Below are 21,079 nucleotides of genomic sequence, written 5' to 3' on the forward strand. Positions count from 1 at the left end.
TGGTGCTCTTTGACACTCATTCATATTAAAACCTCACCATCTCTGATCTGTTTATTCCTTCGCCAGTTCTTCCCCCCTCTAGTTAATTACTGAAGAGTTGCCGATATTCTTATGTTTAAATGCCTAAATTGGATGGAGTGATAAGAGTCAGGAGAAGGCAAGTAAATGTTGAAAGAGCATGTCTTCCCAGTGATTTTCCTCAAGTTATTTCTACTTTTCCTAAAGGTCAATCAGCTCAAAACTTCAACGCAGTCAGTTTTACAAGACTGGAAGATTTACGATAAACTCTATGACGAGGTGAATATGATGACAATCCGATTCCAGTACTGCCTAGAACACAGCCAGCCCGCGGTGCTGTCATTGGAGGCCTTGAGATTCCAGGTGCAGACCCTTCAGGTAAATTAACTCGGGCCCAGCCTGGCGCAGTATTGACAGAAAGTGCACAATGGAAGCAAGCACTTTTGTATCCAAAATACAACCAGTATGCTAAACAAGCAGCATCAGAATGACAGTGTACAATTTCAGAATAAGGTGAATGAGTCACATGAACAACATGAATAAAACTTTATAGAACTCCCGTGGTTTTTGCATAGAACATATCTTCATTTATGGCATGCACGTGGGCATAGCGCATAGAGCACTCACAGGAAACTAACATGGGAGGGGATTGCACAGCTTGCAAAGACCGTGTAATATGTGCCTTATTTGCATAAGATACAGTATACAGGAACTTTTCCTTTTTTGTGGTCATTCTATTTCATAATTTAAAGGTTCTGGGTTTTTGTTATATTTCTCTTTTGAGGAAATTGTTTTAATATATCATTTTTAATGTTCTCAAACAAGGGTGAATTCTAGGTTGTTTTTTCCTTCACATTCCTTCTTGTTTTTCATTCATCTAGTAGTTATTAAGTAGCCAAAAATGTTGAGAAGTTGCCCTCTTCAGAAGAGTGTGTGTGTGTGTGTGTGTGTGTGTGTGTGTGTGTACGTGTACCATTGAGTTGGAACCGACCCATAGCTGAGCCTCCAGTGGGTTTTCAGAGGCCTTCATCACTCTGCAGGAGACTGCCCATCCTTCTCCCGTGGAGTAGCTAGTGGCCTTGAACCACATGCCTTCCGGATTGTAGCACAGCTTTTTGCCACTAGGCCACCAGAGCTCTCTTCTTCAGAAGTAGCCAGGTTGTTTTGAAACTAACACTTTTGCTGTGTTCTCTAGGGTCTTCAAGACGAAGCTGAGAGCAGTGAAGGAATTTGGGAGAAACTCCGGGAAGTTCTTGGTAAACTAAAAACTTACTGCCCTTCAGCTGCTGACATTATTGACGAGAAATGCCAAGATACTTATTCAAGGTACTGTGAAGATAAAAATTTGAATTATTGTCAAATCGTCATGTCATTTCAGCTCATGGCTTCTTGTAGCACAGAGTAAAACTGTCTCTCTTAGGGTTGGTTTGTTGTTTTTTTTTAAATAAAATTTTATTTTGTGATTTTAATGAAAGTTTATAGAGATAGTTAGATTTTCATTTGTTCATTATTACACATTTTACCCCTCTCCTTCTCATCCCCCTCCCCCTGTTCACTTATTTTTTTAAATACGCGTTCATTGTTGCACAATTACTTCCCTCTCCCCCTTCCCCCTCCCCCGGGCCCTCTTATTCTGGGCTATTGTCATATGTAAAATGCCTAATCATATATTTTAGACAGTTCTTACCTTCATCTGTTCCAATGCAATGATCATTATCTATTCACTCCTATCCTATTCTCCTCCCAGGCCCCTCCCCATGTCGGACCTGCTTTATCACAGTGGTGCTATGCAATATTTGTCCTTTTGTGACTGAGATATTTCACTCAGCATAATGTCCTCCAGGGTCCCCCATGTTGTATAATGTCTTACAAGTTTCTCAGTGCTGAGTAGTATTCCATTGTATAAATATACCATAGTTTTTTCTCCATAGGAGATCGTCTTTGCAGAAGAATATTGACAGGTTTATTATTTATTCCTCATTGCAGTGAAGAGTTTGAACCTTTTGGTTAGCAACTGAACCAAATAGTGGCCCCATTGTACCCCCAGAGCTCCTTGACAATTTGAGTAATAGATCTAATGGGTTTATCTTACTGTCGTATGGTGAATGAACTGCCTCACCTTTGGAAAAGGCAACCTCATGTACAAAACAAAATCCTGTGTCATCCTCATAAGCTCTGTTGTGTTTAAGTCCATTGTTGCAGTGACTAACTTAGCCCATCTCATTGAGAGTCTTCCTTTCCTTTACTGACCTGCCACTTTTCCAAGCGTGATCTGTTTTTGTTGGGTACTGTCAAGTTTGAGCTGACTCATAACTGATCTTCCAGTGGGTTTATCTCATCAACCTGGAAATGCCTAATTATAGTCCCAATGTAGCCACCTGTAGATGATGTAGACTAGCTGCCCCTTGCCATCTTCACAAACACTAAACTTGGCAACAGAGGCACATGAAGGGGGGGCATCAAACAGGCAGATACATAAGGACCATTCAGACATCACTGAAACTTTTTATGATGAGGAAAAAAGAGGATATTAAATACCTCACAAGGAGATGACTTTTGTGGCAGAACATCCACAAGCTGCTTCTAGTGGAGCAGAAAAGTTTCTTCTAAGAAAGTTGGCTTAGTTAATTGCAAAGCTTTCATTTTGCAGAGTGGGATAGAAAAGGTGGAGCCAGAGCTGATTTGTTCCCATCTCCCAATGAAGAGGTTAAGCTTCAGTGACCACCCTACCCACCTGCCCTCCCTCCACACAGATTCAGCCTCTCCTGTAAGCCAACTTTGAGCAGATGTTTAAAAGATCATCAAAATACACATCCTGTGGTAGAATCTTCAGATCTTGATCCAACCTTGAGTAGAAGAGGGAGAAAGAGGAACATGGAAATTTATCTGAACCCACCACCAATAAGCGACATCATGATAAATGGAGAAGACATTGAAATTGTCAAGGATTTCATCTTACTTGAATCCACAGTTAACATACTTGGTACCAGAAGATCAAGAGTCACACTTCGTTGGGCAAGTGCATTGTCAGGAACCTCTCCCAAATTACTGAGAAAGACCGATGTTTCTTTCAAGACTTCATGTTATTATGTGCTGTCGAGTCGCTTGCAATTCATAGCAACCCTGTGTTCAAGAGCCTTAAACCTTGCTCTGTGCCAATATCACTGTCTCTGACACACCTACTCCCATTACCCCAGTCACTGAATTGATCCATCTTATCGAGGGTCTTCTTCTTCTTCTGCGCTGTCCCTCTACCCCCAAAAACTAGTTCCTCTCCAAGGACTAGTCCCTCCTTGCAACATGCCCAAAGTATGTCAGACGAAGCTTCAGAATCCTTGCTGCCAAGGATCAGCCTGGCTTCACCCTCTCCAGGACGAACCTGTTTGTTCTCCCAGCAGTCCATGGTATATTCAACACTCTTTTCCAGCACCACAACTCAAAGGCTTCAATTCTCTTTCTGTCATCCCTAGTCACTGTCCAGCTCTCTGACAATTGTGAAGACTATGGCCTGGATCAGGTGTACCTTAGTCTCTAGCCTGATGTCATTGCTCTTCAGTACTCTGGACTTAGATGTGCCTAATTCAGGCCATGGTCTTTTACGTCACTTGCCATGCTTCTGAGAACTAACCAATGAATATGAATGACAAAAGAAGACTTGATGCCTTTGAGTTATAGTGTTGGAAATGAGTGCTGAGCATCCCATGGCCTTCCAAAAGAACAGATAGGTCTTGGGGAAAGTGCAGTGAGAATACTTCTTGGAGGTAAAGATGGTGAAGTTTCATCTCCTGTACTTTGGATATGTTGTTAAGAAGGCTGTTCCTTGGAAAGAAAGATCATACTTGCAGCAGTAGAGAGTCAACAAAAGAAAGTCCCTCATTGAAGAGGATTGACACAGTGACTGCAGCAGTGGACTCAAAAGTGTCAGAGATCATGAGAGTGGTACAGGGTTCAGATCTGTCGTCCGTAGGGTTGCTATGGGTCATGCTCGACTCAACCGTACATAACAACAACAAAAACAATCTTGGCCTGGCCTCAGAACATGGAAGGTGCTGTTTGCTAGTAAAGGAACTTAAACACTTGTGCACTTGCACGTATATTGTTAGCACAGAAATACATTGGAAGACATGTCACAAAAGGATTCAAGAAAATAACATTATAATAATAATCTAGATGAAGAGATAAGAGTTGATTTTTGTGTGGGTTGGGTTGTTTTATCTTTATTTTTTAATTTATTATTAATTTCAATGAAAATTTACAGAGACTGATTTCCATTCATGCATTTTTGCACTTTTTCCCCCTTCCAACCCTACCCCCCTAGTACACTACCCTCTTGGAAAAGTAAAAGAAAAAATTATTTCATGTTTTACAATCCCTCCTCTCCAGGTCCACTCTACTATGTAGCCTTCGCTCTGGACTCCTGTCATGACAAAAATACCCAATCACATATCCCTTTTAAACAGTTTTCTCCCTCATCTGTTTCAAGCAGTATACATTATTGAACCCATCTTTCTTAGTCTATCCCCAACCCCAATGTAAGTCCTGTTTTACAACAGTGGCACCATGCAGTATTTGTCCTTTTGTGACTGAGATACTTCACTCAGCATATTGTCCTCCAGGGTCACCCATTTTGAATAATATTGCATGAGTTCCTTGTTTTTCAATGCAGCATAGTATTCCCTTGTGCAAATATACCAAAGCTTCTCTATCCATTCATTTGTTGATGGGCACTTAGGTTGTTTCCAACTCCTTGCTATTGTGAACAAAGCTGCGATAAACATGGGTGTGCATATATCTGCTTGGATGGCAGTTTTGGTCTCTTTGGGGTATATTCCCAGTAGTGGAATTGCTGGGACAAATAGTATCTCTATTTGCAACTTTTTGAGAAAGTGCCATACTGCCTTCCACAGTGGTTGCACCATTTTACACACTCACCAACAGTGAATAACACAGTTTCTCCACAACCAAATAACAGTTTCTCCACAACCTCACCAGCATTTTTTGCTTGCTGTTCTGTTAAATTTTTTTATTCTTACTGGGGTGTGATGATATCTCATAGTTGTTTTGATTTGCCTCTCTCTTAGAGCTAGGGATTTTGGACATTTCTTCATGTGCTTGTTGGCCATCTGAATGTCTTCTTTGGTGAAGTGTCTGTTCATATCCTGTGCCCATTTTTCAATTGGATTATTTACCTTTATCTTGTTTTGGTGAGGTTGGGTTTTTTTAAATAAAGTTTTTATTTTATACTCATTTAGTTACAAAGTTCACCTACATTGTTTTTCAAACTGAATATTTCCCATTTCCTTTACCCATCAAATATGGGACCCTCTAATTACCCTTCCCCACCCATCCTCACCCTTCTGCTCCTACCCTCCCTCGCTTGGATCCTCATATACATTCGGGATTTGGTTTTTTGTTGTTGGTTTGGGTTTTTTTTTATATTTTAATGAGTGTTTATAAAGAACTTGGACTTCCATTCATTCATTGTTGCACATTTTCCTCCCTGCCCGCATCACCCCAGTTCACTTTTTTCTTTGGGAAAAAAAGTTCTTTCATTTGTTATACAGTGTCCTCTCCCAGCCTGGACCACTTTACTATGCAGCTCTTATTCTGGACTCCTGTCATGCCAATAATACCTAATCATAAATTCCTTTTATACAGTTCTCTCCCTCATCTGTTTCAGTGCCTATGTAGGTGAAAAATGATATTAATTTTTTTCAAGATTTTTCTTCATAAATACAGCATATTCTTACTGTAAAACAAAATAATTACTAAGAAAACATGTTTGCATACATATGTGTATTGAACAAAAAGTAAGCCCATGTTTTTATGTATATTTTTTAACAAAAAATATACATTTGTATGTAAGCATCATGTTTTCTTAGGGAATTTTTTGTTTTACAATAAGCATGTATATTTCTAATAAGGGGAATATCTTGGAAAAAAATAATCCGTTTTCCACCAGTTAGCAAGGTTTAAAATAATGTGAAACCATTACTTTCATATGCTTATGTGAGAACATAAATACTGAAATTACTTCCCGAAGGCAGTATGACAATATGTGTAAATAGCCTTACAAATATTTGTATTCTTAGACAAAGCTCTTGAAATAAAACCTTTTGCACAAAGAAATATCTAAGCATTATATATAATGTCAAAAATTGAGAATTGCTTTAAACTGAGAAGTTACAGTAAATAAAAAGCAAGCCAATCTATGCAGTCATTTAAAAATATGTTTACTCATTCCCTATTACAATGAATAAGGATGGCATACTCAACCAGATGGCTTGACACAGTAGCTGCTACAATAGGCTCCAGTGTGTTGGGAAGTATGAGGATGGCACAGGATAATTCAGGATTCAGATCTGATGTTCATAGGGTCACTATGAGTCAGATTTTGCTTAACAGTACCTCACAACAACATCCTCTATTAGTAACATGGGATTTCTTTTAAATAGGGAGAGAAACGCAAGATACTATAGTCTGTATATGAAATAACTCAAAGAAAATAGTGCTTTTATCATTAGACAATCTACTCTATTTACATAAATACAATTGACTAATGTACCCAACGGCTAATTGAGGAGTTGGAGGTTCAGATCCACCCAGAGACATCTCTAAACACAATCCTGGGACTCTGCTTTCTAAAAAACTCAGCCAGTAAAAACTATGGAACACATCAGATCTTTACTGTCCTTTGTCTTTCCCGTCACCCCATCATCTATTCCCTAATCTGTGCTCCCTTTCTCCCACCCTCCCATTCTTGTCAATCCTCCATAATTATTTCCATCTTTGTGTAAACTTTCCCTTAGCCTTTCTGCCTATCAGTCATGCACATCCTGTTCCACAGTGTTAATTACAATATGCACAGTGTCTGATCAGCCATGTGTTTCATGTTGACCTTCGCCTTCACCTATTCCAATAAAGTGTTGCTTATCAATCCACTCATTTCCTACTCTGTCCCCCACCCCATAACCAGGCTATTTTTTTTTTTACTGCATGCAATAAATATAGTTGGCATTCACAGGTTTTACAATATTTTGTTGAGTATTAAAATTGAACCAATAGCTTAATTTAGATGTTTTTATTCATGAAATGTTGATATTTTTTTAAGGCGGTTGACAAGGACTGCTCATCTGCTATGAGGTTGCGAGTAGCGTTTGTTCATGGCAGTTTTGCTCTAAAGGGAGGATGGCATGGGAATCCCACGGTTCATGTTGTGCACACAGGTGGACCCAAGTGAACCAAGCCATCGCAGACCAGCTGCAGAGAGCGCAGAGTCTGCTGCAGCTCTTGAAGGCATATAGCAGTGCTCACGCCGAAGCCTCAGCTAGGCTGGAGCAACAGGAAGCAAGATATCAACAGCTTGCAAGCATCAACATGTCTGGAAACAACCTGGCTGAAATCCTGCCCCCAGCCCTGCAAGATATACAGGTTAGTGCAGAGTTCTTTGGGTAGACCATAGTCAAACAGACCAGCCAGTGAAAGATGGATGTGGCCTAGACAGACAACAGATACGAGGATCATCTAGAAGAGCAAGGCCAGAAGGTGTGTGGTTGGGAGGAGCAGGTAGCAGGTAGGAGGAGAGAGCTGCAGTCAACAGGTAGCAGGTAGGTAGTTGATCAGGAACCAAACACTACGTCAGCCCAGGCTACCTCATCATCTTCCAGTTCAGTCTTGTCAATAATAGCCGGTTGATCAATTTCTTTACTGAATGTGACCTATGAATAATACATCTTGAATCCTTGGCATTAGACGTAATCATGGACTTGGTGCCTGTGTTGGTGTGGTTTCTCTGTGGGCACAGTGATTTTTTTAAATAATATCTAAGAGTTGCATAATTTCAAACATTCTTCTAAGTGGTGTAGCACTGGTCTGTCCATTTGCTGTACAGAGGTAACTCATGGTTGCTGTGATGCTAAACACTGTGACACTGAAGTGTCAAATGTGATGACGGTTACCCATGGTGAATGGTGTTAGGTGAAGCTCCCCGATTAAAACAAGCTTGGAAGCAGGAGTGGCATCCTCTTCCAAAACAGCTTGCCTCTGGAAACTCTGTGAACTTGGAGAAATGATGAAAGTTATACAAGTGTTCAGGTCTTTCATTTATTGGGTCACTATAAGTCTGTGGCTCGACGGCACTTAACAACAGTGATTTCCTAGGTGGGCAGTTTTTGGTTTTATTTTCTCTGATTATTGTTAATGAAGATCTAGAGAGTGAATGAATGAATACTTTTTGTCTTTAACTTGGTGACTAGATGTGTTTTGTATCTTCTGAGTCAAATTAAAAGATATTAGCCACTTATTATGCATCAGAGAGTTGGACAATGACTAAGGAGGATAGAAGGAGAATTAATGCCTTTGAGCTGTGGTGCTGGAGAAGAGTATCGAATGTTCCATGGACTGCTAGGAAAACAAACAGATTCATCCTGGAAAGGGTTAAACTGGGTGGCTCCTTGGAGGCAAGGATTCTGAGGCTCCATCTAACATACTTTGGACATGTTTGTGAAGAGAGACTGGTCCTTGGAGAAGGACATCATGCTTGGGAGGGTGGAGGGACAGCGCAGGAAGGGAAGGCCCTCTATGAGGTGGATTGATTCAGTGACTGGGGTAATCGCAATGGGAGTGTCAGAGACAGTGCAAGTGGCACAGGACAGAGCAAAATTTAGGGCTGTTGTACATAGGGTCGCTATGAGTCGCAAGCGACTTGACGGCATATAACAACAACAATTAGAGAAAAATAGCCAGATATCTGGTAGATATTCCCGTCAATGTCTACCTTGAGTTAGTTTTTAAAAATGTAAAGAATAAATAAACAAAAACACTTCACTGTAAATCTCACACACATCATATTGCAAAAACAGCTATCCCGTCAATAAGCTTGGTAAGATTCTCTAGTCCCTGCAGAGGAAGTCTCCCATAGGGAACAGTTTGCACTGATTCTGGAAATGGGACAGACCTGTTAAACTGTTTGTTGTCTTGCACCATCAAGTCAGAACTGACGCATAGCTGACCCTCCAGTGGATTTTCAAAGGCAGGTTATCACACAGGAGGAGATTTCGTCCTCTGAGCAGCTGGTGGATTCGAACCACATGCCTTTGAAGTTGCATTGCACCTTCTTACCACTAGAGCTCCCTGTTAAATGACATTAGAAATTTAAAACATGGGACAGGACTTCACCTACCTCTAAGTTAGAAAGCATCCCTCTGCTAACTACTGGTGAGTTTCAGCTCTCAACTGGCAATTTTCAGAACATGGTATTAGGTACAAGGGCCTACATCATATAAAGAAAATTAACCTTTTTTTAAAAACTCTGTGAACAATAGTAACAAAAAGCCACAAGCACAGTTTTCAAGTCATATTTCCCCTAGACATGGATGAGATGGCAGGATGGGGAGTTGTGGTATGGAGGAGGTTGGAATGCTTGTGATGACATTTCTTCTCTTCAGGAGCTGCAGCACGATGTGCAGAACACGAAGGAAGCCTTTCTCCTGAACGCCACTCTCCTCGAGCAACTCCCTCCATCCTCCACAGAGGCCAGCCCCTGCCTGCTCCTGTCTGGGCAGTCACACTCCCTCCAAAGGGCTTCTTATTTGGAAAAGATGCTGCTAGTGAAAGCAAATGAATTTAAGGTTCTTATTCTCTCTTCCTTTCTAATTGTAGTTTTGGACATTTGTAGAGTGCCCCTAAGCCCCCTGGAGTCTGTGAAGCAATTAGCTTGTGCTTTGTGGACTGCTCCCTAGGAAACTAGACAGCAGATCTGCCCTCTGAGTGTCTACCATTTGACGTGATAATAGCATCAATCACATGGACAACAGGCAGACCTTAGGCAGCTCTTTTTTATGGAACGTGTTTGTTTAAGAAGTGATACATTATCTTGCATGCTCTGTTCAGATCTCACAGTCGTTTTCACTCTGCAAGTGGGCTAATTGAGTTCTAGAAGTAGCTGCTTCAAGCATAGCCTTATGTTATGTTGTTTGTTCACTTTTTGAAAAGCCTTTAGGAGCTGAGCTGTCAAGAAGGCTGTGGACTACTGAGTTAGTCTCAGTACTAACCAGGGGGGAAAATTGAACCCACAGAGCAGAGTTGTCACTAGCACTGCCCTTCGTACCCCCTCAGGCAGGTGGCCAGTTCATCCGGCAGAGTATTTGCCAAAGGCTCGAAGTGAAAACTAAGATTATAAAGAGATACTGGGAGTTGAAAACAACTTGAACTTTGATCAGTTCCCAAGACCAGACTGTGCTTAATGCTGTTATATATGCACATGAAAATTGCTTCTAATGAAAATTTCTTTTGTTCTAGTTTGTTCTCTCACAATTTAAAGATTTTGAAGACCGCTTAGAGTTGCTTAAAGGTCTGATTAAGCATGAAGAAGAGAATTTGGGTAAACTCTACCAGCAAGAAAAAGAAGAACATCCTGAATCAATCATGGTATTAGCTGTTTTTTTATTTTCTGAAGTCTTAGAATCACCACAGAATCTTTTTAAAGCTAATTGCTATCCACTAATAGCATTTATTTGCATCCTAATTAATTTCAAGCACATTTACTTGCATTCACTGTTGCATTGGTTTTTTCCTAAATCTAGAAAAGTTTAACGGCATAAAGAGAGCTCTATCATTTGCCACAATAATTTTTAGTAGATACTTTTTAATCTGGTTGGTTTCAGTGGCTGTTGTGACTGATGAAATTTTTCTGGCTATTTGAAAATCAAAAGTAAAAGCTCATCTTAACACATGGCTGACATGTCAGTTCTGACTCATAGCTGATTCTCCATTCATTTTCTGAAACTATAATTACACTACCCATCTCTCTCCCTGGGAACCACTAGTATATTCAAACCACCAAAGAAATGAAGGCTTCGGTTAACTGCACAACTTCCTATGGACTGTGCCACTAGAACTCTTTATTTCTTCCCTGTTTATCTCAATAAATGTAGTATAGTTAACAAATGCATTTAAGAATATGGAGGTTTGCAACTGTGAATGATTACTATTCATTACTTGGATTGTGGATAATGATGATGATGGTGTTGTTATAATATACCATCAGGTCAGAACCAACTCATAGCTGACCCTACAGAAGGTTTTCAGAAGCAGTTTAATTGCGCAGGAGGAAATTGACTTTCTCTTGCAGAGCAGACGGTGGGTTCAAGCCCCATGCTTTTGTGATGGCAATGCAGCTTCTTACCAGTAGGCCACCGGAGTGCCCTACTAGAGTTCTCTGTCACCTAGATTGTTGTTGTTGTTGTTGTGTACCATAGTGTCAGAAGTGACTCAGAGCTGACCCTCTAGCAAGTTTTCAGAGGCGGTTAATCGCACTGGAGGAGATTTCCCATCTTTCTTCTGTGGAGCAGCTGGTGGCCTCAAACAGTGCGTGTCTTTGGAATTGCAGCACAGCTTCTTGGCACTAGGCCACCACAGCACTAGAATAGGAGTCAATAAACTATGGGCTGTTGTCCAAATCTAGGCTGCCACTTGCATTTGTAAATAAAGTTTTATTGGAACACAGCCATGCACATTCATTTTCTTCTTTTTTACAGAGAATGGTATACCTTTGCAGCAAAGACCACTTGGCCCACAAAGCTTAAAATATTTATAATCGAGATATTTATGGAAAAAGTTTCCTGACTCTGACCTCTAGACTACTATTCTGTTGACCAAGAGGCTGTCACCATATAATACTAAGATTATCTTCAGTGTTAAATTTCTATCTGATTTTAGATGAACCACAGGATATGTTAAAGGTCAAGTTGTTGTTAGATTGAATAGAATTTGAAGGTCCAGAATTTTTCATATTAGAAAAAAGTATTTTTACCTCTTTCTCAGAGATACATTCTGGGCTGTTCTAGTGCTGACTATGTGTACAGCTTGTGTTCTAGAAAGGGCACGGGTTTGAGAGACCTGGGTTCTAGGTTTAGGTCTGCCACTAATTCATTATTTGACCTTGGGAAAAATATTTCTTTCTTTAGACATCAGGTGTAGCATATAGGATGTCTGGGGTTTTTTCCAACATCTAGATATTTTTGCTGCATTCAAAAACTTGGTTGTTTGATGTGAGTTTGTTTTTGTTTTTTTTTTTAAATAGAATCATGTGCTGGCACTAACAGCCCAGTTACCAGATATTGAACATTTGAATGAAGTCAGTCTCAAGCTGCCGCTTAGTGACATCACTGTGAAGACATTACAAAATATGAACCGACAGTGGATCCGGACCACAGCGACAGCACTGGAACGTTGCAGGTCGGAACACCCTCTATCATTCTGTTTCAAATAAGAGAAGAGGACAGTGTCATCATTATGTGACTCTCTTCTTTTTAAACCTTTATAGTGAGCTTCAGGGAATTGAGTTGAATGAGAAGTTTCTTTATTGCTGTGAAAAGTGGGTCCAACTTCTGGAGAAGATGGAAGAGATGCTGCAGGTGAATGTCCCCTGCAGTCTTCACTCCCTTCTGGAGCAGCAGAAATCGTATGAGGTAAAACTATGCTTTTTACCTACCTTTTCACACCTCTCTCTGGGACAGGAGTCAGGGAAAAATAAAATACAGGGAGTACCTATCAGTCCCTAAATGTAGGATGTGGATCTTGAAGCAAACTTAGTTGTCTGTTGATTGTTTGTAAAATTGTCATGTTTTCATAAATTCCAACATTCTGTTGTATTGTTCTACTTTAATGGTGACAGCACCTCTACATTTTCTGCAGTAAATGGAAACATCTGGAATAAATTGCTTATATAAATATATGTAAGCATTATATAAACACTATTTTTCCAAGAGCATGTTAAATACTTTGACTCAATGTTATAGCTTGACTAATCCCCCAAATATTAGAGCATCAGCGGATGTAATAATAATTGCAGCATAAATAATTTTATAGACTTTCCACCTATGCTTATGCTAATACATATTTAGAAATATTCCTGGTAGTCCTAGGCTACTCCTGCATTTCAGAATTATTCATGATTTACTCACTGTACCTGCTTTAAGATCATACAGTGAAAATTAAATCACCCTGCCAAAATCTAGGTGGCATTAAATAAATTGCTGAGCTTCTTTATGCTTTACTTTTCTAACGTTGTCAAATGGATATAATAGTATATACATTCTAAGGTTAAAGAGTAAATGAGAGAGTGCATATATTACAACCACATCTACAAAACAAAAAACAACACAAAAAACCCCACCAAATCTCCCCCAAAACAACCAAAAATCCATTGTCATCATATTGATTCAAACTCTTGGCAACCATGCATTGGGTTTCTGAACATGTATTGCACTACCCCACAAGGACTCCTGTATATTACAGAGTGCATAGCAGATGCTGTTGTTGTTGTGGACTATCAAGTCGGAAGTCTTAGTTGACCTTCCAGCAGGCTGTCAGAGGCAGTAAATTGCACAGGTCGCCAGCACAATTCGATAGCACTGTGATAAGAAGCTGAGCTGAATCCACCAGCTGCTTTGCAAGAGAAGGATGGGCAGACTCCTCCCATGCAGTTTACTGCCTCTAAAAAGCTGCTGGAGAGTCAGCTATGGGTCAGTTTCAACCTGATAGCATACAATAGCGGGCCACCAGTTATGCACCAAAGAAAAGAGAATATAAGTGCTACTGGAAGCAGGAGTAGCATCCAGTTCCTAAACCACATGCCTCTGGAAACTATGAACTTGGAGAAAAGACGATAGTTATAGGAAGGCTTCAGGTCTTTTTTCTAGAGTCACTATGAGTCGTGCTCAACTCGGCCGCAATCAACACCACCACCACCACAACGACATTGCTGTTATAGTTGGAGCACTCTGGTGACCGAGTGAATAGGGAGTTACACTCGCAACTTAGAAACAAGCAGTTTCATTCCACCAGCTGCTCAGTGGGAGAAAGATGAGCAGTCTCCTCTCATTTGGTTTACAGCCTCTGAATACCAACTAGAAAGGGATCTCTGGTGGCCTAGGGACAAGAAGCTGTGCTGCAATCCTGAAGACTCATGCTTTGAATCCACCAGATGCTTTGCTGGAGAAGGAAGGGCAATCTCCTTCTGTGCCAGTCAGATCTGATTTGATGGCATACAACAATTACCAAGAAAAGAAAGGGGGGGAGAGAGAGAAGAAAGAGGGAGGGAGAGAGGAAGGAAGGAAGGGAGGGAGGGAGGGAGGAAGGAAGGAAGGAAGGAGTTCTAAAAAAAAAGAATTTTTTTTAAAAATTCAATCCACTAGAGGGCCAGCTATGAATCAGTTCTGTCTTGATAGCAATGAGTTTGATGGTTCGAGTCTTACATTGTTTTTTTTTTTTTTTTTTTTTAAACAGTCCCTCCGTAAGGACTATCCACTTAGCTTTGTATCCAAAGACGAAATTTGTAGGTGAAAGGAGTTAGCCTTCATTACAGACTGGTTAATTTCAGGGTTGAAAATATGGAACGCTTCACAAATTTGCGTGTCATCCTTGCGCAGGGGCCATGCTAATCTTCTCTGTATCGTTCCAATTTTAGTATATGTGCTGCCGAAGCGAGCACACATTGTTATTTTTAAAACTAAGTTCAGTTAATGTTGATAAGATGGTTAAACATTTTTGGCAGTTGTTGTTATGTACCATTGAGTAGGAACCAACACATGCTGACCCTCCAGAAGGTTTTCAGAGGCAGTTAATTGCGCGAAAGGAGATTGCCCATCCTTATCCCACTGAGCTATTGGTGGATTTGAACCACATTGCGGCACAGCTTCTTGCCACTAGGCTACCAGAGCTCCAATTTAAGCTCAAATAATTTGAAAATGAATCATGTTACATACCCTCTGTGATTTTATGTTACAGGAAATGGGACTTTCCTTTTTATTCAATATAGTAGCTGATGTCTTATGTTTTGATGTATCTGCAGATGTTAGCCGCTGAAGTTTCTATAAACCAGACGGTTGCTGATTGTTTTGTCACCCAGTCCTTACAACTCCTGAACACAACAGAAGTAGAAAAGAGGTAAGCCATGTGGACTGTGATGATTTTAGGTACAAGGAGCATATTGTAGTCAGGCAAGCCTTCCTTCTACCCTGCTGTCCCACAAAGGAAAACGACTCCTTCAGGTTCCAAAGTAAATCTTTACAGGAGAAAACTGGCTTTCTCCCACAGACGGTCTGGTGGGTTTGAACTGCTGACTTTTCAGTCAGCAATACAATATGCCATGCACTATGTCACCAGGGACCATATTAGTTGATAGAGCACAATGGGACTATTCTTACTGTATCTCATGACATTGTCTTGCTCTGTAGCCATTAAAACATCTGGGTCACTTTCCTTGAGAATGTTATGTGGAGAAGCTTAACAGATCTGAAACTTTGCAGGTCCATTTGTCAAGCAGATTTATCGAAGTTCTAACTCAAAATTATTTTTCTGTATTATACTTTTCTCTTTTTAATCACCCTTATTCAAACACCTTTGAAGTGTTACTGTTCCCAGCAAGTAACTGTGTCCCAGTTGTGAAAGAAGGGGATTCTCACCACATTTACATTCATGAGGTTGGGGTCACCAGGTGGCATGAGGCTCAGCTGAGCAGAGGCCCTTTGCCTATCCTGCTGGTACGGCTGTTGTGTGGGGTAGACGGAGTCAGGAAGGAGATTCACTGCTTAAATATTTCTCCAGACATCTGGTAGGCATTGTTTTTTCTTCCCATCACCACCCACATAGCTCTGGTTCTTATTCCAACTTCAGAAATAATAAGTTCAGGCTACTTGCACAGTGGTAAGACAGTTTTGATAAGTAAGGCAAAGCAGGACTCCCCCCCCCCCATAATTTCTAAAATGCTTTTAAAATAAAAAGTCGTATGGTGAGTGTTACTTGTGTGGGAAAGAAGCCCTGGTGGAGCAGTGGTTGGCACTCGGCTGCTGACTGAAATATTGGCAGTTTGAACCTACCCATAGGCTCTGTGGTAAAAAGAGCTGGGAATCTGCTTCTGAGAAGATTCCAGCCTCCCCCCGCTCCCCACCCAATGTGAAGATCAGCTTTCAGCCAAACAAACAGGCTTATAAAGGGAATAATAATGCCAGGAAACAACATACTCCTCAGTACGGTCAACTATGTTGTTGTTAGGTGTTGTTGAGTGGGAACCAACTCCCAACTGACCGTCAAGGGCATTTTGAGAGGCTGTGAATCACACAAGAGCAGTGTGCCCTTCTTTCTCCCACAGAGCAGCTGGTGGATTTGAACCACATGACTTTCAGGTAGCAGAGCAACTCTTTACCCACTAGGCCACCTGAGCTCCCTATAATCAACTATGTTGTTGTTGTGTACTGTCAAGTCAGATCTGACCCATAGCTGACCCTCCAGTAGGTGGTCAGAGGCAGTTGATTGCGTGGGAAGAGATTGCCTGTCCTTCTCCCCAGGAGCAGCTGGTGGATTCAAACTGCATGCCTTCAGAATTGCAGCACGGCTTCTTGCCACGAGGCAACATTTGACCAAAACAAGCTTGCAAGACAAGAAGGGTCAGGAAGGAAGGATAAATGGAAAAGGAACACTTGGTGGAATTGGGAGGAGTGTTGTTCTATCAAGGAGATTGCAGCCAATGTAATGAATTAAAATGTTATAAATTGCTAAATGGAAAATTAATTTGTTCTGTAAATTTTCACCCACATGATCAAAACAAGTGGAGAGAAAAAAATATTACAACCTAGAAAACCTTCTGGGCCACTTCTGCTCTGTCACGTGGAGCTGCTCTCAGCTCACTTGCGCCCAGTGATACTTATTGGGGAAGAGCTAGTTGAAGAGCTGCAAAAAACCCAGACTCACTGCTGTCAGCTTTCTTCCAATTCATAGCAACTCTGAAAGTCAGAGCAGAACTGCCTCAGGTTTGCCAAGGTTACACATCCTTGTAGGAGTAGACTGCCTCATTTCTGGCTGTGTAAACTACAAGTCTCATCTAATTGATGGCGTTACAAAGTATTAACCTGCATTCCTTTCCCACTGCTCTATTTTCTAATTTTCCACACAGCATTCCATATGTTAAAATAGCATCTCTTTGTTTGTGGAATGACTGGTGTGCATGCTGGCAAAACCAGATCACATAGAAACATCTTTTGCTAAATCCTTCTTCACTAATTCACAAGCTGCCCCTGGCCAGTGCCCCCATCATGTGTAAATTGAATGGTTCTCAGACTATAAGCCATTTTTTCTCACCTATGTAAATGGCAAATGTGAACTTCTGTTACCTGCTGGTGGTTATTTTTTTTCTGTACTTTCCTGTCAAGATCCACTATAGATAATAATTGGCTCACTAACCCTCTCTTTTTACCAAGACCGGAGTTTGTTTTGCAATTCACAATGCTGAAGGACAGGTGGCAGAGGGCTGCCCAGAGAGTTCAGCAGAGGAAGCATGACATCGATGGGCTGGTGAGGCAGTGGCAGTACCTCAGTGCCTCTGTGGAGGACTCACTCCGCTTCCTCAGCGACACCAAACACCTGCTTTCTGCAGTGAGCATCCAGGATTGCTACAGTCTCTACCAAACCAGAAGTCTGATCCATGCGTTTAAGGTATGCCACGCACAGGGCCAGAGTCAACACGGCGTTCAGGGTGGTGGCTGTTTGTAAGATGTTCGCTTACCTCAAGTTGAATATTTTCTACACTGTCATAGTTAAAATGTGCTCCAGGCAGTGGGGAAACCAGCAGCGTGGGATTCCCACAATCCACAGGCTGATCCTCATTCTCTTGGAGTCAGAAATCTAAACTTCTCCATTCATCGACAAGTAATGAGGTTCTCTTGGGCCAGAGGATGAGTAAATGTGAGATGAGTAACAATGGATCAGTGGTGTCAGGGTGACAGTATTATGCTACTCAAGCACTTCAGGAAGCAGCTAATAAATGGACCATTCATGTTGCTATTTAAAGTTAGAGTCCTGCTTACTCTTGAAAGGCAAATTTATTTAAGACCACAAATTTTCTATGACACAGTGGCCTGGTGATCATAGATCATAGAATTAGTAAGCTATCCACTGAGCTGTAATTCTTTGTGTGAGAGGTACACCTAAACCAAACACCCTTCTGAAATGCTGTGCTTCCCCCATTTGTTTATCTGTTTATCAGAAAGTGCATTGAGTGTCTGCTGGGTGTCAGATGATGGCTTCATGGGACATCCCAGTTACTTGGCTTAACAATGTATTTAGTCTACCTCCCAGTCCACTATATGGTCCATGAGGTCCTAAAAGTTTCCATGCAGGCATCCAAGACACAACGATTGGTTTCTACTCAGCTGGAGCAATAGAGAAAGAAGAGAGTTAGAAACTAAAAGAGGAAATGGAGTGTGTGCCCCATTGTTTATTAGAACAACTGCTTCCTTTGCTATGAGACCAGAAGAACCGGAGTATACCCAGATATATTACTGAACATTTTGATCAAAGATTTCATAAGAGTCATGACCAAAAGGGAAAAAGTGCAAAACAGAGTCCTAAATTTTTATGGAGTCTATATTTTCTGGAGTTAGGAAGGTTGGATGAATCCTTGAAACTTTTGTCCTGAGATCATCTTGAAAACAAAAATATCCCATAAATTATTTAAACTAGACAGTAGTTTAACTAGTTTAAAAAAAATCTGAGCATTATGCTCCTAAAACCTATGTATATTCTCAACAACAAAATAAATTATAAAAGCAAACCACTCCCTCCCAAAAAAAAAAACAACAAAGGAAGGTAATGAAGAGTTGAGGTTATAGTCTAAATAATGATTAACCCATGATTCAATTAGGACATGAGAAGCCTATGTCCTAATACCGAGAATTTGTAAATATGCTAATCACATCAGCAAAATCCCTTTTGCTTTGTAAATTAAGGATCTTGAAATGGAAGTTTATTCTGGATTATTCAGATGAACCAAACATAATTACAAAGAACTTTAAGGAAACAGAGGGGGAAGGGTGAGCAGGGAGAAAAGTACAACAATGAATGAATGGAAGTCCAAAGTCTCTGTAAATTTTTACTGAAATTAATAATAAATTTAAATTTAAAAAAAAGAAGGAAACAGAAGGGTCAGAATCAGAGAAAATATAAAGATGAAACGTGGAGCTAGAAGGTAAGAGTTTAAAAATGTGGGTGGGGAGCTTCTCAAAGCCGAGATAGTGACTATATCCTCCAGAAGGAGTGCAATGAAATTGACCTCCTGAACTGGAAGATAATAAATGGGTGGTGGTTTAAACCACCAAATTTGTCATTATTCGTTTATAGCAGCAATAGGAAACTAGCTGGTGAAAATCTCAAATGGGTAATTTCTGCAGAGCTAACATTTAAATTGAGGCCTTTGTGATGAAAAGGAGCCAGCTATGCCAAGACCTGGAACAAGAACCTTTGAGTGAGAACAGCTTAGCACCGTGGAGAAATGGACAGGTCAGAAATTATTTTGAAAGGCAAGCAGGAAGGAACATTTTGTTGTCAGGGGTGAGGTACTGAGGTAATATTCTTGATGAAATTCAAGGCCTTTGAAAATGTTCAAGGAGGGAAATAATGCTGTGATACACTTTCTATTTTTTAAAGATCAGTCTGGGTGTTCTAAGATGAATAAAATTCTCAAAGGAGAAGTGGGATTGTCTATTCTCTACTGCTACATAATAGCAGTCATTATATTATTATCTCCTGAAGTTCTGGGTATTGATGGAATTAGGTGGTTCCTGCTTAAGATCTCTCACACACAGATTCAGTCACTCTGATGTCCAGCACATAAGCCAAAAGGACTGAGTTACCTAGGAGCTGAACATGTGGAGCTCCTCGGGCGTCATTCTCTGAGTCTGGTCTAAAGCTGCAAGGCTGAAGGGCCTGGAAGTACGCTTTAGAAGCTGCTCTGACTGAAAAGTTGTATCCTATTGCCTACCTGAATAACTTCCCCAATAAATCTCATTATCTGTTAGCTCTTCTAGTAAACCCCATAATTGTATGTTTCTATGAGGTCTGTGTAGCTATTACAATGGACTTCTGATCCAGTAGAGCAGTAACAATGTTACTGGAATTAGTAGAAATAAGTCAGGGGTTTAGGAGACATGTCTGAATCATGGGAATTGGTTTTGTGTTGTGTATGCTGATGATGGGGCATCTGACTCTGAGACCCTATGAACAGCTGACTGAGGCCTTGGCCTATCCTGCGCCATTCTCACAACCTCGAGTGTGCTTAAGTCCAAGGTGACTTGCAAGGTCTCTATGACTTTGCCCTTACAGAATTAGTAGAGGTCAGAATTGGCCATTGCCACGCTGCCCTCACTCTTTTTGACCAGTTTACAAGAATTGCTAAGGGTCTGGATATGGTGGGTAAAAGGAAAAGATAAGGACCACTATAAATCTGAAGCTTGAGCATCTTGATGTTGTTGAGCCAGCTTTGGGTGGGAGCCAGCTCCCAGGCAAGTCAGGGAAGGCCGGAAGGTGAACAAGTCTTTAGTTAAATTTGAGATGACAGTTAGAATAGGAGCCATGGTGGTATGATGATTAAAGCACTCGGCAGCCAACCAAAAACTTAGCAGTTCAAATTTACTAGTGGGAGAAAAATATGGCAGTCTGCTTTCGTAACAATTATAGGTTTTTAACCATAATGGGCAGTTCTGCTGAACCCTGTAGGATAGTGAGGAGCTGACAAAAAGGCAGTGGATTGGTGTGGTGGGGTTTTTTTTAGCTAATGTCAGATCGATTTTGGCTAAAAGTGAGGAGTACCAGAGGAATGTCTATCTGTGTTTCCTAGACTATGTAAAGGCTCTGTAGATCACAACAAACTGTGGCTGACTCTGAGAAGAATGGGAATCCAAGAACACTTGATTGTGCTAATGCGAAACCTATACTTGGACCAGGAGGCAGTCATCAGAACAGAGCAGGGAAACACTACATGGTTCAAAATTGGGAAGAGTGTATGTCAAGGATGTGTCCTATCTCCATATCTTTTCAATCTATGTGCGGAACAGATTATCCAGGAGGCTAGGCTCTATAAGGAGAAATGTAGCATCAGGACTGGAGAAAGACTTATTAACAATCTGCATTATGCAGATGACACAACCCTGCTTGCTGAAACTGAGGAGGACCTGAAGCACTTGTTGCAGAAAGTCTATATCAAGAAACAAATATTCCACCAGATGCT

At 40.8% G+C, this 21,079-nt stretch overlaps 1 protein-coding gene across 1 annotated transcript in view; it reads left to right on the forward strand.

Moving 5' to 3' along the window:
• SYNE2 (spectrin repeat containing, nuclear envelope 2) overlaps positions 1-21,079 on the forward strand; it is a 342,029-nt gene that overhangs the window by 252,109 nt on the left and 68,841 nt on the right. Inside the window, exons 85-93 of the mRNA XM_006891797.1 lie at positions 226-396; positions 1,214-1,344; positions 7,245-7,449; positions 9,465-9,647; positions 10,318-10,446; positions 12,101-12,255; positions 12,344-12,488; positions 14,873-14,967; positions 17,277-17,511. Of these exons, the coding sequence (XP_006891859.1) occupies positions 226-396; positions 1,214-1,344; positions 7,245-7,449; positions 9,465-9,647; positions 10,318-10,446; positions 12,101-12,255; positions 12,344-12,488; positions 14,873-14,967; positions 17,277-17,511 (1,449 nt within the window). The remainder of the gene's footprint in view (positions 1-225; positions 397-1,213; positions 1,345-7,244; positions 7,450-9,464; positions 9,648-10,317; positions 10,447-12,100; positions 12,256-12,343; positions 12,489-14,872; positions 14,968-17,276; positions 17,512-21,079) is intronic.

Source organism: Elephantulus edwardii, unplaced genomic scaffold (assembly GCF_000299155.1).
Source record: "Elephantulus edwardii isolate Elephantulus edwardi_28Jun2011 unplaced genomic scaffold, EleEdw1.0 scaffold00104, whole genome shotgun sequence".
NCBI lineage: Eukaryota > Metazoa > Chordata > Mammalia > Macroscelidea > Macroscelididae > Elephantulus > Elephantulus edwardii.